We start from the raw sequence: 18,616 nt of genomic DNA, 5'->3' as shown, positions 1-18,616 counted from the left end.
ATTGCTGCTAGCTAGTCTGTCTAAGAATAAGATGACACAAACATGAGCATATATATATGTACAGATGTACTTCAGTACCTAATGTTAATCGCCCTTAATCAGAGAATCGTCTAGCAAGTGGATATGGATTTACTTCCATTGCCAAAAGGGAAGATAAAAAATAAAGCACACCAGACTTGATTTACATGTCCTTGGTCAGAACTTAATTGTCTTGAAATTGGTCATGCAGGGTAGCCAGAGTGTGTTTTCTGCAGGTTGATTTTGAAAATCTAGAATCATCATTTTTGTATCTCCCTCTGAAAATAGATCATGAACTTGTTAATAAGTGGCTCTCTGAAATTTCAAGAGAGATTCTATCCATATACATATAGATGATGCACTTTCAGAATATATCTATAAAAAGGACCTGGCAGCTGCAAACAGTACATATATATATATTTCATTACAACAATATTTCAACACCTTCATTGATCACAAACATATATGACTCAAGTTGTTCTCCTATGCCACAACCACATTTGATCGGATAAGGAGCCAAAGGTTACTACTCTTTGTTAGCCACTTTAATTTCGAGTGAAACTTTTATGTAACATGCATGTTACATGTGTATATGTTTATTGTATTTGACATTAAATATATACACATAATAATAGAGATAAATACATATATTATAAAATATATGCACTTGTATAGAAAAAGAAAATTTCTGAGTCTAATCTGATCAAGAACCATGCACGAATTAATGCTAAAATGTCAACCACATGAAAAGTTGAAATGAAGCATAACAATGTTTGACATTGAGCAGCCAAAATTCAAACCGTATGACATTGGCATCCAGAAGCCGGCTTGACTTTTTAACACACTTAACCGCTCGCTTATCAACGACACCGAGTGCTGTTGCTGTAATCTCTGTTGAATATTATGTCCATCCACCACAACTTGCTGCTACCCTTTAAATTATAGTAATATTATCTATGATTTTGTCACACTCGTGGCCACTGCATAATTTAAATTCATAACCATACCTATTAATTTCAAGTTCCCCAAATATTTGAAATAATTTCACAATAGCTTGGATCAGATTCAAATTCACCATGTCCCGTTGAAACCGAGAAGCTAAAAATTAAGTTAACGTTTTGGCAAAAGGAGGAGAGAGTAAAACAGAGAAGGGAAATGTGAAAAGGAGGGTAATGTCAAACTTTAGTGTTTAATTTTACTCCCAGTGTTACGTGAACAAACAAAAAATATGTGAAATGCGAAACTTTTTTCTTTGACCAAAATGAAATGTGAAACTTTGAATTCCTAACTCAACCCCAAAATCTTAATAGGGAAATAGACTTGGATTATTATTTTATTAGTGATAAACAATTTTGTATGAGACTTTAAGCATTTTTTATTTTGGCTCATAAAATTTAACTTGATTGAAACTAACTGATAATAAATATGAAATATGAAAACGATAAATAACGTCTCAATTAAACTTTTATCAATGCAATGAAAGAAGTTCTCCTTTCCCATTTGTTTGTCCTGTGACTCCTGTTATATAGAAATAAAATTAGTAAATTAACGTCTCATTAAATTTTTAAAAATAATAGTGGCCAAGAAAGAAATTTTAAAAAATAATAATAAATAAAGGAAAAGAGCCAATATAGAAAACGCGGCGGCTTGGTGGGTTTCGCCGGTGGAGCCAAGGAGAGTCGGAAACTGAAACAGTGGTAGGTCAGCAGTCAGTACTCGAGAAAAATAAATAAAGATTTGTTTTGGGACAGAAAATAAATCAAATAAAGATGGTAGGGTCATAGACTGATAGCATAGGTGCCATAGCCCATAGGGGTGATGACCCCTTCTGTTCTATCCCTTTTTGTCATCTATCTCATTGAATTACCAAAGTATCCTCGTTCTTATTTTATATATTTTATGTTTTTTTGCTTTTAAATTTGTCTTATTTTAGATTTTCAGTTTATAAATAGGCTCATTTCTCGTTTAATTGTCAATGGGACATGTGTTATATTCTTTTATATGATTGCCATTTATCAATTCTAATAACCAAATTTAAAAACCTATATGATTGGTTTATTATTTCTTTAAACGAAACATGCAACCTTTTGTAAAGAGGAGCACCGAGCACCATAATTGATAAACAAATAAATCTTGTTTGATAAATTTAATAATTTATAACTCTCACATCAGTTGGCTTTGTTAAAACTTAAAAGCTTAATTATCGATTTATCATTTAAAATTGTAACTTATTTTTACTTTGCCACCTGAAAGTTTTTTTGTTCCAAATTACCACCTGTAATTTACATCTGTATATCATTTTACTTTGTTCCGTCAACAATTCTACTACAAATGATGACCTGGCAGTTAATGTTGACGTGGCGCGCTGAATGTGCGCCACGTGTCACATCTTTGCTTTTATTTTCAAATTTTTTTATTTTATTATTATTTTTTATACTTTAAAAATTAATTAAAAATAGCTCCGAACACAGAAAATTTCTATGGACTCATCTTTACTAGCACTAATTTACTATTAGGTTAAATTACCAATTTGCCCTCTAAAAATTTTCAAAAAAATTAGAAAGTCCAAATTTAATAAATTTCCCTCTATTAAATAAATTCTAGAATTTTTGTAAACTCTTGGACAAATTCTCAAAAATATTTTGGAAATTACCAAAAGCCTGTTTTAGAGAATTATTTCGAGACTTTACAGAAATTCTATAATTTTTCTAAAATTTATTTTATAGGGAAATTTATTTTCCTCTAAGACCGAGAGGTCATTGGGGTAGCAGGTGTTCACGAGAAATGTATTGTTAGTTTTTAGAAGACTAACGGTGCAGACCTCATATTTTTTGGAGTTCGGGAGATTATTCTATGAATTTTCAAAGAGTCTAGAGTATTTTAATTTTCTAGAAATAAATTTTATTTTTAGAGGAAAAATTGGCATTTTGACCACATAGTAAATTAGTACTAGTCAAGATAAGTCAATAGGAATTTTCCGTGTATTTTTATAAGTTCGGAGCTATTTTTAATTAATTTTCAAAGTTTATAAAAATATGAAAATCAAAAAAATCAAAAAATACAAGAAAATATGTGACACATGGCGCACATCCAGCACGCCACGTCAACATTAACGGCCAGGTCATCATTTTTAACGGAATTGTTGATGGAACAAAGTAAAATGGGACACGGATGTAAGTTATAAGTGGTAATCTAGAACAAAAAAACTTTCATGTGGCAAAGTGGGAATGAGTTACAATTTTGGGTGGTAAATCGGTAATTAAGCCAAACTTAAAAGTATAATTTCTATACATTTTCTAACCTTCACTATCAAAAAGTGAATTTTAAACCATATTCCATAGTAAAGTTAATGTTTTTAATCATATTCTGATCATTACAACATAGTATGAAAATTTTATGGTATAAAAATACATTTATAAATCACCAGGTCCATTTATATGTTATGCGGTTGCATAGCATATCAACTTTTCAATCATATATAATGACATTGTGAGATTTGACAGTGAAAATGTAGGTTATGTGGATTTTGGAGGTAGTGAGATATTTCTTTCCTTAATTTCCAACTTTCTGTAATCATGTTGCTAAACATAGAACCAAATATTTCAATGCAGCCTTTTGTACTCACAAGTCATAATGGCAATGTCTAGAAGATATTTTTCTTTCCATCAGTTCTCTAAGAACAAGCAAACTTCAGTTAAATGGAAACGCGCCTTGTTGCTTTCTAGATGTACCAAAATTCTTGCTTTGGCTTCTCTTTTACTAATCAAATTCCATTGTCCACACAAATTCGTTTTATGAACTTCAAGATATTTTTGCTTTTGGAGCAACTTTCTCTCTTTACATGAAAACAGATACTTGCTTGACTTTGTAACCTTTATTCTTAAGAGGCCCAACATATATGAAGTAAAGAAAATACAAGAATCAAAAAGTACTAAATTGAACAAGCATGTTCTCTGTAATAACACTCTGCTCTCATTTGCTTGCTGGGTTACTCCCAATGTTTATGTAAAACTTACAAAGACATCACAATATCACATAATGTGATAACTTGGTCCTAACTTTTAAGTCATAACCAACATGTTAATGAATGAAGATGAAAGGTTTGAAGCTTTTTGCATAACTCTAGCTCTTAACTTCTTAAGTTACGAAAATTTGATCAAAGCAAAGAAGTGTTACCAAGCACATTAAATCCTCTCTCCCAATGGTTTCGAAAATGAGATGCAGAGATGGAGACATGAACCCACTGTTGAGCAACGTGATTCAAACTCAAGCATCACATCACTCAACATGAGCATTGTCATTTGAGCACCAGTAGTGGACAGCTTTGGCCATTTATACGAACAGTTCAGATTCTGCCTTTGAACCCAAACCATTTTTCAAATCAACCAAGAAATGGGAAATCAGATTTAGTCTTAACCTTTATTATTAGCAAAGCACAAGATTCCTCTTGAGACTTGAGAGACTCTTTTCACTCTGGTATTCAAACATTTTGTTGTTAATTTAAAAGAAAAAAAAATAATTTTAATGCAAAGTAACAAATGCAGGGTATTTAGGTAATTTCATCAAACTGTCTACTCTGCCCAGAAAAGAAAGCCCCCTGTCTCTTCACCAAGCTCCTTATAACCCCACGAAGCTCTACCCCCAAGAGAAGAAAGAATCTCTTCTCTCTTTCTTTCTCTCTCCCAAGGTTTTTAAAATCTCTGGCTTTCACAAGTTCCCAACCATAGAATGAAAAGCTTCTCATACCAGAGATCCTTCTTCATGAAAAAGAACCAAAGAATTCATTCCCCGTTTTCTTTGTAATCAGTGACCCTTCATCTGGAGCTGTTAACTTACAAAGCTTCTTCTGAGTGATGGGTGTGAGCTCCACTTTCTCTCAGACTTTCCACATTACAGTAATTCTCACAACAAGCTTCTACCGCCGTAAACCGTAGACTAAACCCAACAACACATGGTCTTTTAAGCCCCTGGGAATTCAACCACACACGCCATTGAAAAGATCAATATACAAGTGCATAGATTATATTGCGGGTGGGAAACTCTACGGTGGTGGTTCAGACATGAATGCTATTTTCCAAAACGAAAGGCCTCCTTGCTCTTCTGACGTTCTCGAGTCTCTTTGGATTCCCACTTCTTCCAAATCTTTTCTTGGTAATTTTTTACTTTCTTTGCATTTTAGTCTTTGTGGGTTATTGGGCCTTTGAACCAGCTAGCTAGCTATTGTCACTCTGTTTGATGCTTTTTTTCTTCTTGGGATTGTTGCCTTCCTTTTCTTTTTTCCTTTTTCAATACCTTTCTGAGCTATCTGCACTAATGGGTTCTTCATGTCCTTTTTCATTCCCTTTCTTGTCGATAAATTAATTATAAAGCTTCTAACTTTCACACTAAGATTTTGCATTTATGCAGCTTATTGGGTAAAATTCGATTTATATATATTTTCTGTTTAGGAGAACTTCGCCTATATTTTATTTTCTGTTCACGAAAATTGTGGAACTTTGCCTATTTCGGTTGAACAACAGGGTAAACCTGCTTGGCCAACATGTAAAAGGTGGAAAGTTTGAAGCTTTTTGCTTAAACTCTCACTATGATCCATTGTGTTTATGTATATTATTTTCTTTTTTACTGTTCTCTTAAATTTGTGTTTTGTTCTGGAATTCATTTTCCGTGTACCATATGTTGGATCACTAGTAGTCCCTCTCTATTTGGTAATTTCAGTCAAATAAACAAAATGGGGAGAGTTTCACAAAGGTCCTTAATTTCAAGTTGTTTGTTCATACTTCATACAGCATTTTAATTGTTTACATAAAAAAAGATTGATAGGAATAATTCATCAAATACGCTTATCTGAAATTCACACCCGTGAGTTTTTTGAAAGAGGTGTGACCATCTAAAATTTGGGTGTTCTTTGTTTTTGTTCAGGTTCAACTTCAATGGTAAATTTTGAAAATGCTGGTGGAGGAGACAACATGGACAGGTCATTCCAACCAATTGATAAAGAAGAAAATGGGGATGAGGATTATGATGGTGGTAGCCTTCATCAACCTGGAAAGAAGAGACGGCTGACGGTCGATCAAGTTCAGTTTCTGGAGAAGAACTTTGAGGTGGAAAACAAGCTTGAACCAGAGAGGAAGGTGCAACTTGCAAAAGAACTTGGCTTGCAGCCTCGCCAAGTTGCAATATGGTTTCAAAACAGGCGGGCTCGGTTCAAAACCAAACAGCTGGAAAAGGAGTATGACTCATTGAAAGCAAGCTATAACAAGCTCAAGGCTGACCATGACAACCTCCTCAAGGAAAATGGAGGTTTGAAGAATGAGGTAAACAAATTGAACATGCTCAGCTCACCGTTCCTCTTTTGAGTAAATTGTTACTCCTATGATGTATACAGACTATACAGTATACCCCCCTAACCCAGTAAGTAAATAAAGTAATGGTTCAATTTTTGCCTGTGGAAACAGATTGATTCCCTCAAGGACAAGTTGCTTTTGAGAGAGAAAGGAAAGGGGCCAAAGGGCAATTTGGAGTCACATGATGCAGTCAATTCACCAGAAATAGAACCCCAAACTGCAACTCCAAATGCAGCTTCTGATAATGCGTCCAATATTGTGCCAATGGTGGTGTGCAAGCAAGAGGATTATGCAAGTTCTGCCAAAAGTGATGTTTTTGACTCGGACAGCCCACATTGCACTGAAAACCACGTTTCGTTGTTAGAGCCTACTGCTGATTCCTCTCACAGCTTTGAACCAGCTGACCACTCAGATTTCTCACAAGATGAAGATGATGACCTCAGCAAGAACCTTTTTCCCCCACCACCATACTTCTTAAAACTTGAAGATAGCTGTTATGATGACCCCCCTGCAATCTCTAGTAATTTTGGATTTCCATTGGAAGACCAGCAACCCTTTTGTTTCTGGCCTTACTGAGATAATATGATCATGTTTCACATTGTCTTCCACATTTCTCGATTTGTGCAATGCTCAAGTTCTCAGTTGTAATTATGGTTAACTAGCAATAAATCGAATTATTAAGCGGTTAACATAATGTTTATGCTTCATTCCCGCATGGGTTTTTTATTTTTCTTAGTGGGAACTTTGAAACAACGTTGTTTTAGCCGTAAGCACGATATCAAGACAGAAGATGCATCTTATTTCATAACACAAAGGGTGCGATTTAGGAGGGATAATATCATTTCCATTGTGTAAAAAAGAGAGAAAAATGTAGATAACGTTTGAAATACTTCTTATAAATGTTCTAGACGTCTTGGGATTTGAGTAAACTTCACTAAGCAAATGCATATTATGGAATTCGGATCATGCTGAATTTGATAATCTGTATTTTAAATTGATCCTTCTGCAATTAGATACACAGGCGCGCATTTATTATTATGCAGATTGTAATAAAGAATATATATTGATTGTTATAGGTTTGGAAGAAAATAAGGGTGCGTTTGGTAACGTTTTACAAAACGGTTTTTCATTTTACAAATTCAAAAAATGACAAAAATGTGTTTGGTTGCCGTATTGAGAAAACAGTTTTTGAAAAACACAAAATAGAATTTCTAGTTTACAGTGTAAATTCAGAAAACGACTAAATGATGTTTTCAGTGAATTTAGAAAACATAGATAACACAGATACAAATAAAAAAAATTACAACTGAAAAAAAAAAACATGTGATCTGCACCTCCTCCCCACCTAGCCAGACCCACCTCCGGCGGCAGCCCTACCCCCCGCCGCTGCCCACTTCACCCATCTCTCTTCATCTCTCCTCTATTTCTCTATTTCTTTTTTTCTTTTTTTCTCTCTCTCTCTTCCCATTTCTCAAAATATATACTTTGTAATCCCTCTATAGTTTCCAATTCCTGCTTCAATAAACGGATCAAGACTCTCCGTAACATCCATGGCAGGAAGCTCACGAACCTTAACAACTTTTACATAGAGAAAATACATATGTTCAACTAGATCATAGGTGCTTGCAGTGTTGTCTCCATTAATAATACGGCCACCAACAACTCTTCCACCTCCAAGGTAGTCGCGCCGGCCAAGGTGGGTTGGGTTTTATAAAACTTCTCTTCTTTTTAATTATATATTTTATGAAATTGATTAATAATAATTTATAATTAATATCTTTTGTGAATATAATTATTTGGTTGTAATAATTGGTTAATATCAAATGTGTTTTTCATTATTTTTGTTTTATATAATTACTTTTTAATTACGTTACCAGACGTCTTCTCATATTTTGAGAATGCAAAATTTAATTTGTCATTTTCATTTTACAATACAGTTTTTAGAAAATTGTTCTGTAAAACGTTACCAGACGGGCCCTAATTGTATTCGATTTATATTAAATGTTGATCAACACAACACACACTAAAGACTAAAGAGAGATTATTATAATGTGTTGAATGCTACATCTTTGTGAAGTAACGTCCAAGACAAGTATATTTTACTAGCAGCGTGACAAACTGAGTTTGAATCCGAACAGAGAGAAACATATGAAAAAGATGGTGAATATATAGTCTCTTGAAGAAGTCAAATATAGGGGTATGATGGTTCATCTTCAATGGCAATAAGGACTTTTTTGACACCCCAATCCCGATAGCTTATAGAGGATGTGGACAGCTTGGTTACGTTAAAGCTTAAATATTCAACTTATATCTACATTTTTCTAATGCAATGTTTTGTTTTTTCCTCAAGATTGCGTCTGTTACAGAAAATCTTGCTGATGCAAGTGAGGATTGCCCAAAGAAACTGTGTCCTCGAAAATGTAAAACTGTGTGTGTGTGTGTAAATAAATGTATAATATGGTCCTCTGTCCTTTTTAATTAATTTGATGGAATATACATTGCATCATGGATGGTCCATGGACCAATATAAAAATGGAGCAGCTTCAGAGAGATGAGTCTTACTGGTTTGTCGCACTTCACGTGAAAACAACTTTTTCTTGATGTGAAATTTTTTTCAACTTTTTCGGTGCAAGAGTAGAAACTGTAACATTTCTTTGACCTTCAAAAAAAGAGAAAACGTTTCTTTGTATCATATTCTTCTCCATTTATCATTTATCAATTTTATTGGTAAAAATTTCAAGATCGAATATTCAAAAAAAAAAAAAAATAATAACGACATAGAGAACCAACAAGTAGAAGTAGTTCATTGTTGGCACCATTGGCCCACTTCAACTTACATATTTCACTACCAAGTACCAACTATCGAAATCCCATTCTGAAACAGATAATCACAGACCATCTCACTGTCAGGACTCAAAATCTACCATACACGTGGCCCCGTACAAAATACGCCACGTAACACAGAACGCATGCACGATGGCATTTTAATGGGCCGGGCCCACAATTGGGCCATGAATACAGATATCCAATGCAACGTGGCGAGTAGTGCATGGTTGTTCCGAAACCAAGGCGTCGGAAGGCATGGCCCACTAAACAAGCGTCCCTTTCAGTCTGTCACTAGTCTCTTCCAGGAGGTAGCAGGATAAGAATGTAATGGGCGGGTGTTGCATGCAATTGGGCCCCAAGACTGGGATATGGGCTTTGCTGGTATTGACAGAACATTACCATCCACCCCACCTCACACGTGTGAGGTCTCTTTAGTGGGTCCCTCGAACCACGTGCCTGCCATATCTTTGTGTCAGTTCATTGAACGATGGTTTCTTCAGTTTCAGATAGGGTACTACTTTGACTGGTCAACGGTTGCAGTGGCCAGAAAAGCCAACTGGGCTTGCTCCTGCATTGTGAAGTCCATAGCCCACCCAACTTTCAATCTCAGCCTATATGAAACAAGTGGGCTTTGCAGGCTTTTATCCAAGCTATTGAAGTGGATTGATTCAACATGAAAGTCATTGAAAGCCCAAATTTAAATTGGGCTACATTATCAAAATTTTCCTGAGAACCATATATGGAAGGGTACCTTAAGATCAAGAGCCGGAGAGAATTTTGTAACATGTACTATCTCCTGGTATATCTTTGCGAACCTTCACACGAGAGTATTCTTGAAAGGTTGTAGCCAGGACTTTCTCTTCATTATCAGAAGATAAACCCTTCTCCTTTGAAGAATGTCAAATAAGTTCTGTTGTTAGGTACACAAGTAGCATATAGCAGGGGGTATGGAAACAGAATTTACAAATCAGAGAGGATAGAATCTAGATTCATGGTTAAACTAAACCCATCTCATGTAAAATTTGTTTGGAGAGCAACATATGTACCCATCCATTGAGTTTAACTAGTAGCATATACAAAATGAGATATTCGTCAAGTGATGAGACAAACTTGATCCAAAAGGCAAGCATGTCGTAGGTCCAACGTAGAACCTCAGTTCTGTTGTTTTGAAATGACCAGGATGCATTGCTTTAGTTACTCCAAATCATGACTGAACGGATCATATTGCTTATAGCCACACTCAAGCTGCAATAACCTGTTTGAGAGAAATATTCATCTCATATTGCTTCATCTCCGTTTTACGAACATCACAAAGCATTCATAAATCCTCTACAGCATGTTGTGTATTGAGTCAAATATGCATTGATACAGATAAACATTCAGCAAGACAATAGAGAAAGCAATACAAGTCTCAAATTACAATGACTATCAGTTAATCCTCTTGAGGGGTTGGATTACTTAAAAAATTTCCAATTTTGTGTCAATTTGATGACCTTATAGACTTCCTAAGACTCCGAAGGATGCTCCACATGAATGTGGAAATAAAGAAGAGGATAATACCCGTAATAATTGCATATTTGAGACCAAGGTTCACCAGCAAATTAACCAGAAGCCCAGCCAATACAACCCCAAAGAAATTTGCAGACATGGCAGACCAGAATGGCATATCAAGAATAGAAGCTATGATGGCACCTGTCCATGCTCCTGTTCCGGGGAAAGGCACAGCCACAAACAGCATCAGACCAAGCCATTGGAACTCCTCTACAGGGCCAGCTTTTTCTTTGGCCCTCACAAACAATAAGTCAAGGAACCGAGATGCAGCCTTGTTCTTTCCAGCAAGGAAAGATGCAAATCTCTTTAAGTAGAGTATGATGAAGGGCACAGGAACCATGTTCCTACAGAGATACATAGTACCAAACTTTGTTAATTTCAATCCTAAATATCACATAATAACACCTTGGGCACAACAAAGTCAGAGATAGTATAGAAAGGGTAAAATGCTGAAACTTGAAGCACGCGTTTGATCGAATGGGCAAAAGGGCATTAGGAAAATACTGAACAGATGATAAATAGTTTAAAAGTTTGGTTGTTCATTGCTCTAATATCACTACAAGCCAGCATATTCTATCAAACAGATACAAAAATCATTAAAAGCAAAGTAGTCGAAGAACATTGGTGACACAAAATTGAGAAAAAAATTATGTAAAATAAAAAAAATAAAAAAAAATTGGAAGAGCAAGAAAACGACTAACCCAAGAACGGATAGCACAGTTAGCATAACAGGCTTAAGTTGCATCCAGTAGCCAACAGGAATAGCCCCACGAAGCTCAATCACAGGAAGCGTAGCAAGAGCAAAGACCACAGCCTCATCAGGCCAGCCCGAGCCTCGAAGCGCACTCGCAATCTTTAGGCCAAAGGAGGAGGCTCTAATGGAATCAGCAACAGCGTTAGCATCCCCAGAAGCTGCAAACCAAGCAAGGGACAGAGAAGCCCAAAACAAGACCCAAAAGACAAATTTGACTGGCCGTTCCTCAGTGGACGGCAAAATCTCATCTTCCTCATCTGCATCATGAAACCCATATGAAGAAACTCTTGTTGCAGTGCGAGAGAGAGAAGTTGCAAAACGAGGGTTTGAAGGGTGCGAAGTTCGAAAATTTAAGCCTGCATTTGAGTTGAATGGGGGTTGTCTGCTATGGGAAATGGCGGGGTAGCCATGTTTTGGTGAAAATTTGAAGTGGGTCTTTCCAAGAGACAATTTTGATGCCAATGGTGATGTTGATGATGATGATAAAGATACAGCCATTGCTAATGGGAAGTTGGGGAAACGATCGACTTCTCAGCTCAGACTCTGTGACTCCGAGTTTGGTATCTAATAGACATTTGGTGCCTCCTGAGTTGAGCCGAAGTGTGAGGGGTTTCTGTTGCGGATTTATGGAAAGGGGAAAGGATAGTTTCACTGCATCCAAACTGGTTTTTAGAAACAGCCAGAAAAAAGTTGCAATGTGGATAAAGACTATAGGCTGTTTTTTATTTCAGGGTTTTGGGTTTAATTTTAATTTTGGTCAGCAATGTATGGGAATTTCGGGAATGGCTAAAGTGGAGTTAGAGATGAGCATAAAACGGCATAAGAAAACAAGAAGGAAGGACTTACCGAGGTTTGAAAGGAAGCAACAAGGAAACTGGTCCTTTTTGCAATTGTATAGACAGCGCTCCCAATCTCATATAAACTAGGTATCAGAAATTGTGATAACATCACTATAATTGTGACATATCAACACTACATTTTTATGTATCATATTTCAAGTCAAAACTTTACAAAAACAATAAAAGTTTCAAGTCATACAATATATCTTCGACTCCGTCTACATGAGTCTACAATTCTACATGCATAGGGGCGGAGCCATTGAGGCATGGTTTTCAAATTTGCTTTATTACACTTTATCTACATATAGTCTAGAGTGCATATGAATATAGAATGAGGTGCTTATGAGGTTGGGGACCTGGGGTGGACCCAAAAGGAGCTCGGGTAGGTTGGAATCGGATTAGGATCTTCTACTTGCTTTTACTTAATTTTTAATTTTAATTATGTATTTATTATTTAAAAATATGTACGGAGTAACAGATGAAATTCATTCGTAATACTTTTTAAATTTGATTGGAGTTACATAATTCTTTGAATTTAAATACAGGTTAAAATTTAAATAAACAAAAATAATATATTTAAGGTAAAAGAAATTTTCAGTGGAGCAAGCTCCGGTTACAACCCTAGCTAACCCAATTGCTAGTTTCACCCCTGCTTACTACTAAGTAACTAACAAGCACATATGAAGGTAAAGAATCAATATTCTAATAGTGAAAATGTAAATCCTTAAATATAAGAGTTAAAAAAAAAAAAAAAAATTTTGTACCACATAGATTCATAGAATATATGATAGACTTTTCCTATATCTTTTACATTTACTTTTGGGAAAAATTTTCAAATAGGACACCTACTTTGGGGTCAATTTTAGTTTAGGACACCAGTTTGAGTTTGTCTTAGTGTAGGACACATATTTAGGATTTGTGTTAGTTTGGGACAATCTGTCAACTCTGTTAACTTTTCCGTAAAAAAATTGGATAATTTGGTCATTTTATATTTTTAAAACAAATAAAAATTAAAAACTAAAAAAAAAAAGGCAAAAAAGCAAAAAAGATTAAAATGAAAAAAAAAACTAAAAAAATTAAACTCTCTCTCTCTCTCTCTCTCGCAGATGGTGACTTAAACGGCGGCGACGCCAGCTCATTGGAAGTCGTCGGGGCTGGGTGGTGGGTGGGGGGTGCTACGGGGGTTGGGGGTGGGGGGAGAGAGGCAGGGATGGTTCTGGGTGGGGAAGAAGAAAGCGGGCGGGGGGGCTGGTGCTGGGTAGGGGTGCGACGGGAGCTGGGTCTGGGGGGAGGAGGTGCGAACCGGGTTGGGGCTAGGTTGAATGGGGTGCAACCTTGCTGAGTTGGGGAGGTGGTCGGGCAGGCTGGGGGCGGAAAGGGCCGGGAGAAAGAGAGAGAGAGAGAGAGAGAGAAGAGCTTGGGGTTGAGTCAGCAGGTAAGGCCTCTGCCGACGACAAAGCTGCTGTCGACAATAGACCGTAGGTTGGGCGGTGTGGGTTAGATTAGTGCAATCTCAGATCTGCTGCATCTTTTTTTTTTTTTCCTCAAAAAAAAAAAGTTTTGAATTTTTTAGGGGGTAACCTTTGTTTTTTAGTTTTTTTTTTCTTTAATTTTTATTTGTTTTAAAAATATCAAATTATCAAATTATCTCTTTTTGGACGGAAAAGTTAATGAAATTGACGAATTGTCTTAAACTAATACAAAACCTAAATATGTGTCATACATTAAGACAAACCCAAATAAGTGTTCTAAACTAAAATTAATCTCAAAATAGGTGTCCTGTTTAAAAATTTATCCCTTTGCTTTTCAGTTTTCACAGAGGATTTTCCACAAGGTTGTAACTTGTAAGATCTGAGTCATCTGACCTTAAAAAAAACAGTTGCAAGATTTTTCCCTCTATTTTTTTTCCTTGTATATTTGCTGGAGGAGTTTTCAATAATCCAAAAGGACCATTAGGTCCATTAGTGATTCAACCCCCACATCAACTCAAACTCAGAAATCATACATCATACGACAAGCCGGGAAGTGTCAGACCCAAAAGAAAAAGAACCCGGGAATTGAAGTTGTATATCCAACGACGCACGCCAATTACTTCCAGTCCTCCAAAAACCATGAGCCGGAAGAGAGACAAACCCTACTTCTCCCGCCACGTCCCCTCTGCCGGATCCAAACGCCGTCGTCCTCTGCCTCCTCATCCCGATCCAGAACCCGAACCCGACAAGCCCACTTATAAGCCAGCGCCGCCACCGGCTCTGGTCGTAATAGGTCTCCCGCCAGACTGCTCAGTCCTAGACCTCAAGTCCCGGTTCGAGATCTACGGACCCATCTCCCGCATCCGCATTGACCGTGATGCGGTCGGCTACGTCACCTACCGCACCACCGACTCGGCTCAAGCCGCCGTTGCCGCTGCTAACGACCCCTCCTTTGGCATCACCCTCCACTCCAAAAAAGTAATCTTTCTCTTCAATTTTCCCCAAAAGACTTTCTTTTTTAGCAAATTTTAGAAATTTAGGATTTTGTTGCAGGTACAGGTACTGTGGGCAACAGACCCACTAGCCCAATGGAGGAAAGGAGTTGGAGTTGGGGCTAGTGATAGAGATTCTAGTAATGGGTCGTCGTCCTCATCGTCCAAGCTTTTGAGGGCTGAGGTGTCTCTCAGGAGACATGGTAGAGGTAACAAGCTTGCTTCGGCAATAGTGAACCCCAGAGGCGGTGATGGGTCTTCAGGGTTAGATGTGCCTTCCAGAGCCAGAGAAATCGTTGCTTACGATGATATTCTGTAACTTTGCTAGTAGTTAATTGGAATTTGAGGGCTTATATAATCCTCTTTTGTAACATTAGCATTAGGTTTCCAATCATATAGTTGAGAGTTGAAGACTATGTAGGTATTAAGCTGCTTTTAAGGTTAGGTACTTCAAAGATGTAAAAGCTTGGCTTTCAGATCATGATGTTTTCATATTTGGTTGTGATTCTTGTGAATGTACTCTGTTTTACTAATGTTGTCGTTGTGATTATGAATGGGATTGCATTTCTTTCAAACATATTTGTGGTACTTGATTACAAGTGGGTTAGATTGAGGCTGAACTTGAGACTCAAGTTTTGTTTTTGAAAGTCATAACTTTGGCATGGTTTCCAATTGACGCTTTATCGGACTGTCCAAGGTGCACAGTAATGAAAGAATAGGAAGAACAATGAGACTTGTAACACTGACGCTTTTTCTTTTTTTGTGTATGAAAGGTATTGCCGTCCTGCTGAACACATGCACATACCGCATGGTAGTTGGGAAAAAATTTATTCACAATAAAATAATTAATACCAAGGTTACACACGATTCGCGAACTTAACAGAGAAGAAATCTGGTGGTTCATCAACTTTATGTACATGTCCGAGCCCACGAATCCACGATCCTTTGGGTCGGAGCCCAAAGAGCCCAAATGGTGAGCATTTTTACAAGGATTACACAGAAAGCAAAAGTAATTGCCGTGAGAATGGAAGAGAAAGAAGAAAGCAGAGAAAAGCACCAAGAAGAAGAAGAAGAAGGAAGAGAGCAAGAAATATGGAGTTGGGGGGCAGGAACGGACGGGCAGCTGGGCACGGGCAGGCTACAGGACGAGCACCTCCCTCAACTGCTTCAGCTTCCTTCTCTCTCCTCCTCCGCCGGACCCATCTCTCTCCTCGCCTGCGGCGGCGCTCATGTTCTAGCTTTGACCTCCGGTCTGTTCCTGTCTTTCATTTGTTGTTACAAGTTAAAATCTTTTCTTTTGTTAGGAACAAAAAACAAAATATGACCTCTGTTGCAGGTGGGTTGGTACTGACATGGGGAAGGGGCACATCTGGTCAACTGGGCCATTGTGATATGGTCAATAGCCCACATCCCAAGCTTGTAATGTCTTTGAACAACTACTTCATTACTCATGTTTCTGCTGGTTGGAACCACTCGGGTTTCGTTTCAGGTACTTTCAGGCAGTTGATATTAGACTCTTTGCTGATATGTGTTTATGAATCTATAATATTTTTATGCTTGTTTGTATCCGTCTAGCATCAAAAAAACACCCACTACTTGCTTTTACTTCTTTTGCACTGTGTCAATATCTGGTTCTGGTGTGTTTGGCTCTTAAGGCAACTTGAAACATGGGTCTCATTCAACTTATTTCTGGTTTTGGATTTTTCTTGCTTTGTTTCAGATACAGGGGATCTTTTCACATGTGGAGATGGCTCATTTGGTCAGCTCGGGCATGGTGATTTCAACTCACATTGCTCTCCTGTCAAAGTCTCCTTCTTTGTTAATAAGCATGTGGAACAGATATCATGTGGAATGCGCCATTCACTTGTTTTGCTGAAAGGTAATTGAAAGGTAGATCTTGTATATTTTTGCTGACACAAGGTTTAATTGTAGAGATGCTTGTTTTATTTGGATGTATATGCTCTATGACATGCTTAAAGTTTTCCTGTATTTTTCTTAGTTTCTGTTCTTTGATACCTTAAAGTATGCCAGCATACAATGAAAGACGAAACAGTCCATTTGTCGTAGTGTAAAGCCTAATCATTCCAATCCAGCTTAAGTTTTCGCAACTAAGATCAATATAATGCAGGTGGTTCGGGAGATGAAGTTTATGGGTTTGGTTCCGGGAAGCGTGGTCAACTGGGTATCTCCGAGGATAAAATCAATTCAGTTATTCTTCCTGAACGAACTTATGGATTTGAAGGTGTAAAAATAGCTAGCATCGCTGCAAATGGAGATCATAGTGCAGCAGTATCTGGTGAGCTCAGTAAACTTTCTCTTTCTTGATTTCCCCTTAAAAGCATAGCATATTGCATGTAGCCTTGTAACATGGATATCTTGAACTGTAGCTTACAGTCCTTTAAAGCAGCTAAGAACTTCCAATCGAACACTATGTAGTCTCAGTAATTTTTTTTTCTGATTTTTTTTTTCTGTCACATCAGCTGATGGGCAGTTGTACACTTGGGGAAGAGGGTTTGGTGGCACTTCAAATGCTCACTCCCCACAGTGTTTACCCACATCATTCCGGTTTACCAAAGTTGCTGTCGGATGGAATCATGCTTTAGTATTAACTGGTATGTGCATTAATTTCATTTTTCAACTAGTTCCGTTTATTCATTTATTTTTGAATTTCTTGATCTTCTCTAGTGAAGAGATATTGTATTGTTAACTAGCAGACTGGGATATCTTAAACAGGTGGAGAAGTTTTTATGCTTGGTGGAAATCACCATGGAGCCCTTGCTAATCCTGATAAAATGACTCCAGCCAAGAACTTATCAGGTAATTTGATACAAATAAACTTTCATAAACTATACATATGCATTTCTGTTAAAGTGTTAAGTGATGGCAATTGGTTCGATAGTCTGACAACTGCAGTTGTATATCCAAATGATCATCGTACTCTGATTTGTGATTGCTGCTGATTACATGTGTGATTCTTTGCACATCGATAGATTCAAGGGAAGCTATTCTGGAGAAAGTCTCTGGTCTTGAAGGGAATAGAATTGTGGACATTGCAGCTGGATCTGAGCACTTTGCTATTGTAACAGGCAAAAATCATTTTATCATACTACCATGTCATTTACATTTATACTTTGATAGTCTCTTATTTTCTCTTTCTGTATCATCTTGATGGCAGAGGATGGAGTAGTTAGGACATGGGGCTGGGGTGAACATGGTCAGCTTGGCTTGGGAAATACATGTGATCAAACGAGTCCTCAACACGTGAGCCTCAATCACAAATTTCGGAAAGAAGCTGCTACAATCAAGATTTACTGTGGTAGTGGGTTCACAATTGCCATAAGAACTTTGTGTCTTCCTTCTTAGACTTCATTATGATGGACCTTGTCTATCCTAAATAACTGAAATGGAATACCATCATAAACTGATTGTTCTACATGAAATGACTGATAGAAGAAACTGAGAAGGTAAAATCATTTACCCTGGGCTTTCTCTGGTTCATGTTGTATAAATATTTGTTTTATGGAGTTGTATTATTTGGCCAATCATTGTTTATACAAAGAAGAATTTTACCTCCTTCAGCTAGCCTTCTTTCCTTATGCTCTCTCTTTTTAGCATTTATTTTCTTCAAAATTAAAAGAAAATGTCGATCAATCCCTTTTTACCTCTGAGATGCAATTCTGCCCTTATGCACATGGAGAGGGTCTACTAGTTGCAAGTCAAAGATTGCATTTTTCGCAGTAAGAAGTTTCTTGTTTCACTAGTAAATTCAAATCTCATTGTGCTTTTACTTATTAATAAAATTTATAATCACTATAGCTTG

At 37.1% G+C, this 18,616-nt stretch overlaps 4 protein-coding genes across 9 annotated transcripts; 3 read left to right on the top strand and 1 right to left on the bottom strand.

Moving 5' to 3' along the window:
* The first annotated feature begins 4,619 nt into the window (after window positions 1-4,619).
* On the top strand, window positions 4,620-7,093 carry LOC147295072 (uncharacterized). Its single transcript, XM_086233756.1, has 3 exons — window positions 4,620-5,169; window positions 5,938-6,332; window positions 6,474-7,093. The coding sequence occupies exons 1-3, from the start codon at window positions 5,079-5,081 to the stop codon at window positions 6,936-6,938; spliced, it is 951 nt and encodes a 316-aa protein (XP_086089882.1). The 5' UTR covers window positions 4,620-5,078; the 3' UTR covers window positions 6,939-7,093.
* Window positions 7,094-8,950: 1,857 nt separating this feature from the next.
* Window positions 8,951-12,353, bottom strand: LOC147295071 (small multi-drug export protein). 6 transcript variants are annotated; one of them, XR_015120419.1, is made up of 4 exons: window positions 11,441-12,353; window positions 10,749-11,083; window positions 9,200-10,443; window positions 8,951-9,021 (listed from the first exon to the last, which is right to left on the bottom strand). XR_015120419.1 is itself a non-coding variant. In XM_086232547.1 (3 exons), exons 1-3 carry the CDS (start codon window positions 11,989-11,991, stop codon window positions 10,379-10,381), a joined length of 951 nt encoding a protein of 316 aa, XP_086088673.1. In that variant the 5' UTR covers window positions 11,992-12,353; the 3' UTR covers window positions 9,179-10,378. The 6 variants fall into 6 exon arrangements, 3 of the variants coding, with proteins under 3 accessions (XP_086088673.1, XP_086088674.1, XP_086088672.1); XR_015120420.1 differs by lacking the exon at window positions 8,951-9,021 and having other exon boundaries at window positions 9,179-9,799; window positions 9,940-10,443; XR_015120421.1 differs by lacking the exon at window positions 8,951-9,021 and having other exon boundaries at window positions 9,179-9,756; window positions 9,940-10,443.
* A 1,968-nt stretch (window positions 12,354-14,321) lies between these two features.
* Window positions 14,322-15,373, top strand: LOC147295070 (homeobox leucine zipper protein). Its single transcript, XM_086233100.1, has 2 exons — window positions 14,322-14,782; window positions 14,858-15,373. The coding sequence occupies exons 1-2, from the start codon at window positions 14,444-14,446 to the stop codon at window positions 15,113-15,115; spliced, it is 597 nt and encodes a 198-aa protein (XP_086089226.1). The 5' UTR covers window positions 14,322-14,443; the 3' UTR covers window positions 15,116-15,373.
* Window positions 15,374-15,559: 186 nt separating this feature from the next.
* On the top strand, window positions 15,560-18,266 carry LOC147295069 (Regulator of chromosome condensation (RCC1) family protein). Its single transcript, XM_086233099.1, has 8 exons — window positions 15,560-16,046; window positions 16,133-16,285; window positions 16,517-16,675; window positions 16,925-17,092; window positions 17,277-17,408; window positions 17,530-17,613; window positions 17,787-17,882; window positions 17,972-18,266. The coding sequence occupies exons 1-8, from the start codon at window positions 15,767-15,769 to the stop codon at window positions 18,157-18,159; spliced, it is 1,260 nt and encodes a 419-aa protein (XP_086089225.1). The 5' UTR covers window positions 15,560-15,766; the 3' UTR covers window positions 18,160-18,266.
* Window positions 18,267-18,616: the final 350 nt, after the last annotated feature.

This window comes from Dryas octopetala, chromosome 2 (assembly GCF_963921425.1).
Source record: "Dryas octopetala chromosome 2, drDryOcto1.1, whole genome shotgun sequence".
In the NCBI taxonomy this organism is placed as follows: Eukaryota; Viridiplantae; Streptophyta; class Magnoliopsida; order Rosales; family Rosaceae; genus Dryas; species Dryas octopetala.
The sequence above is the reverse complement of the archived record's forward strand: the minus strand, read 5'-3'. Positions and strand labels throughout refer to the sequence as shown.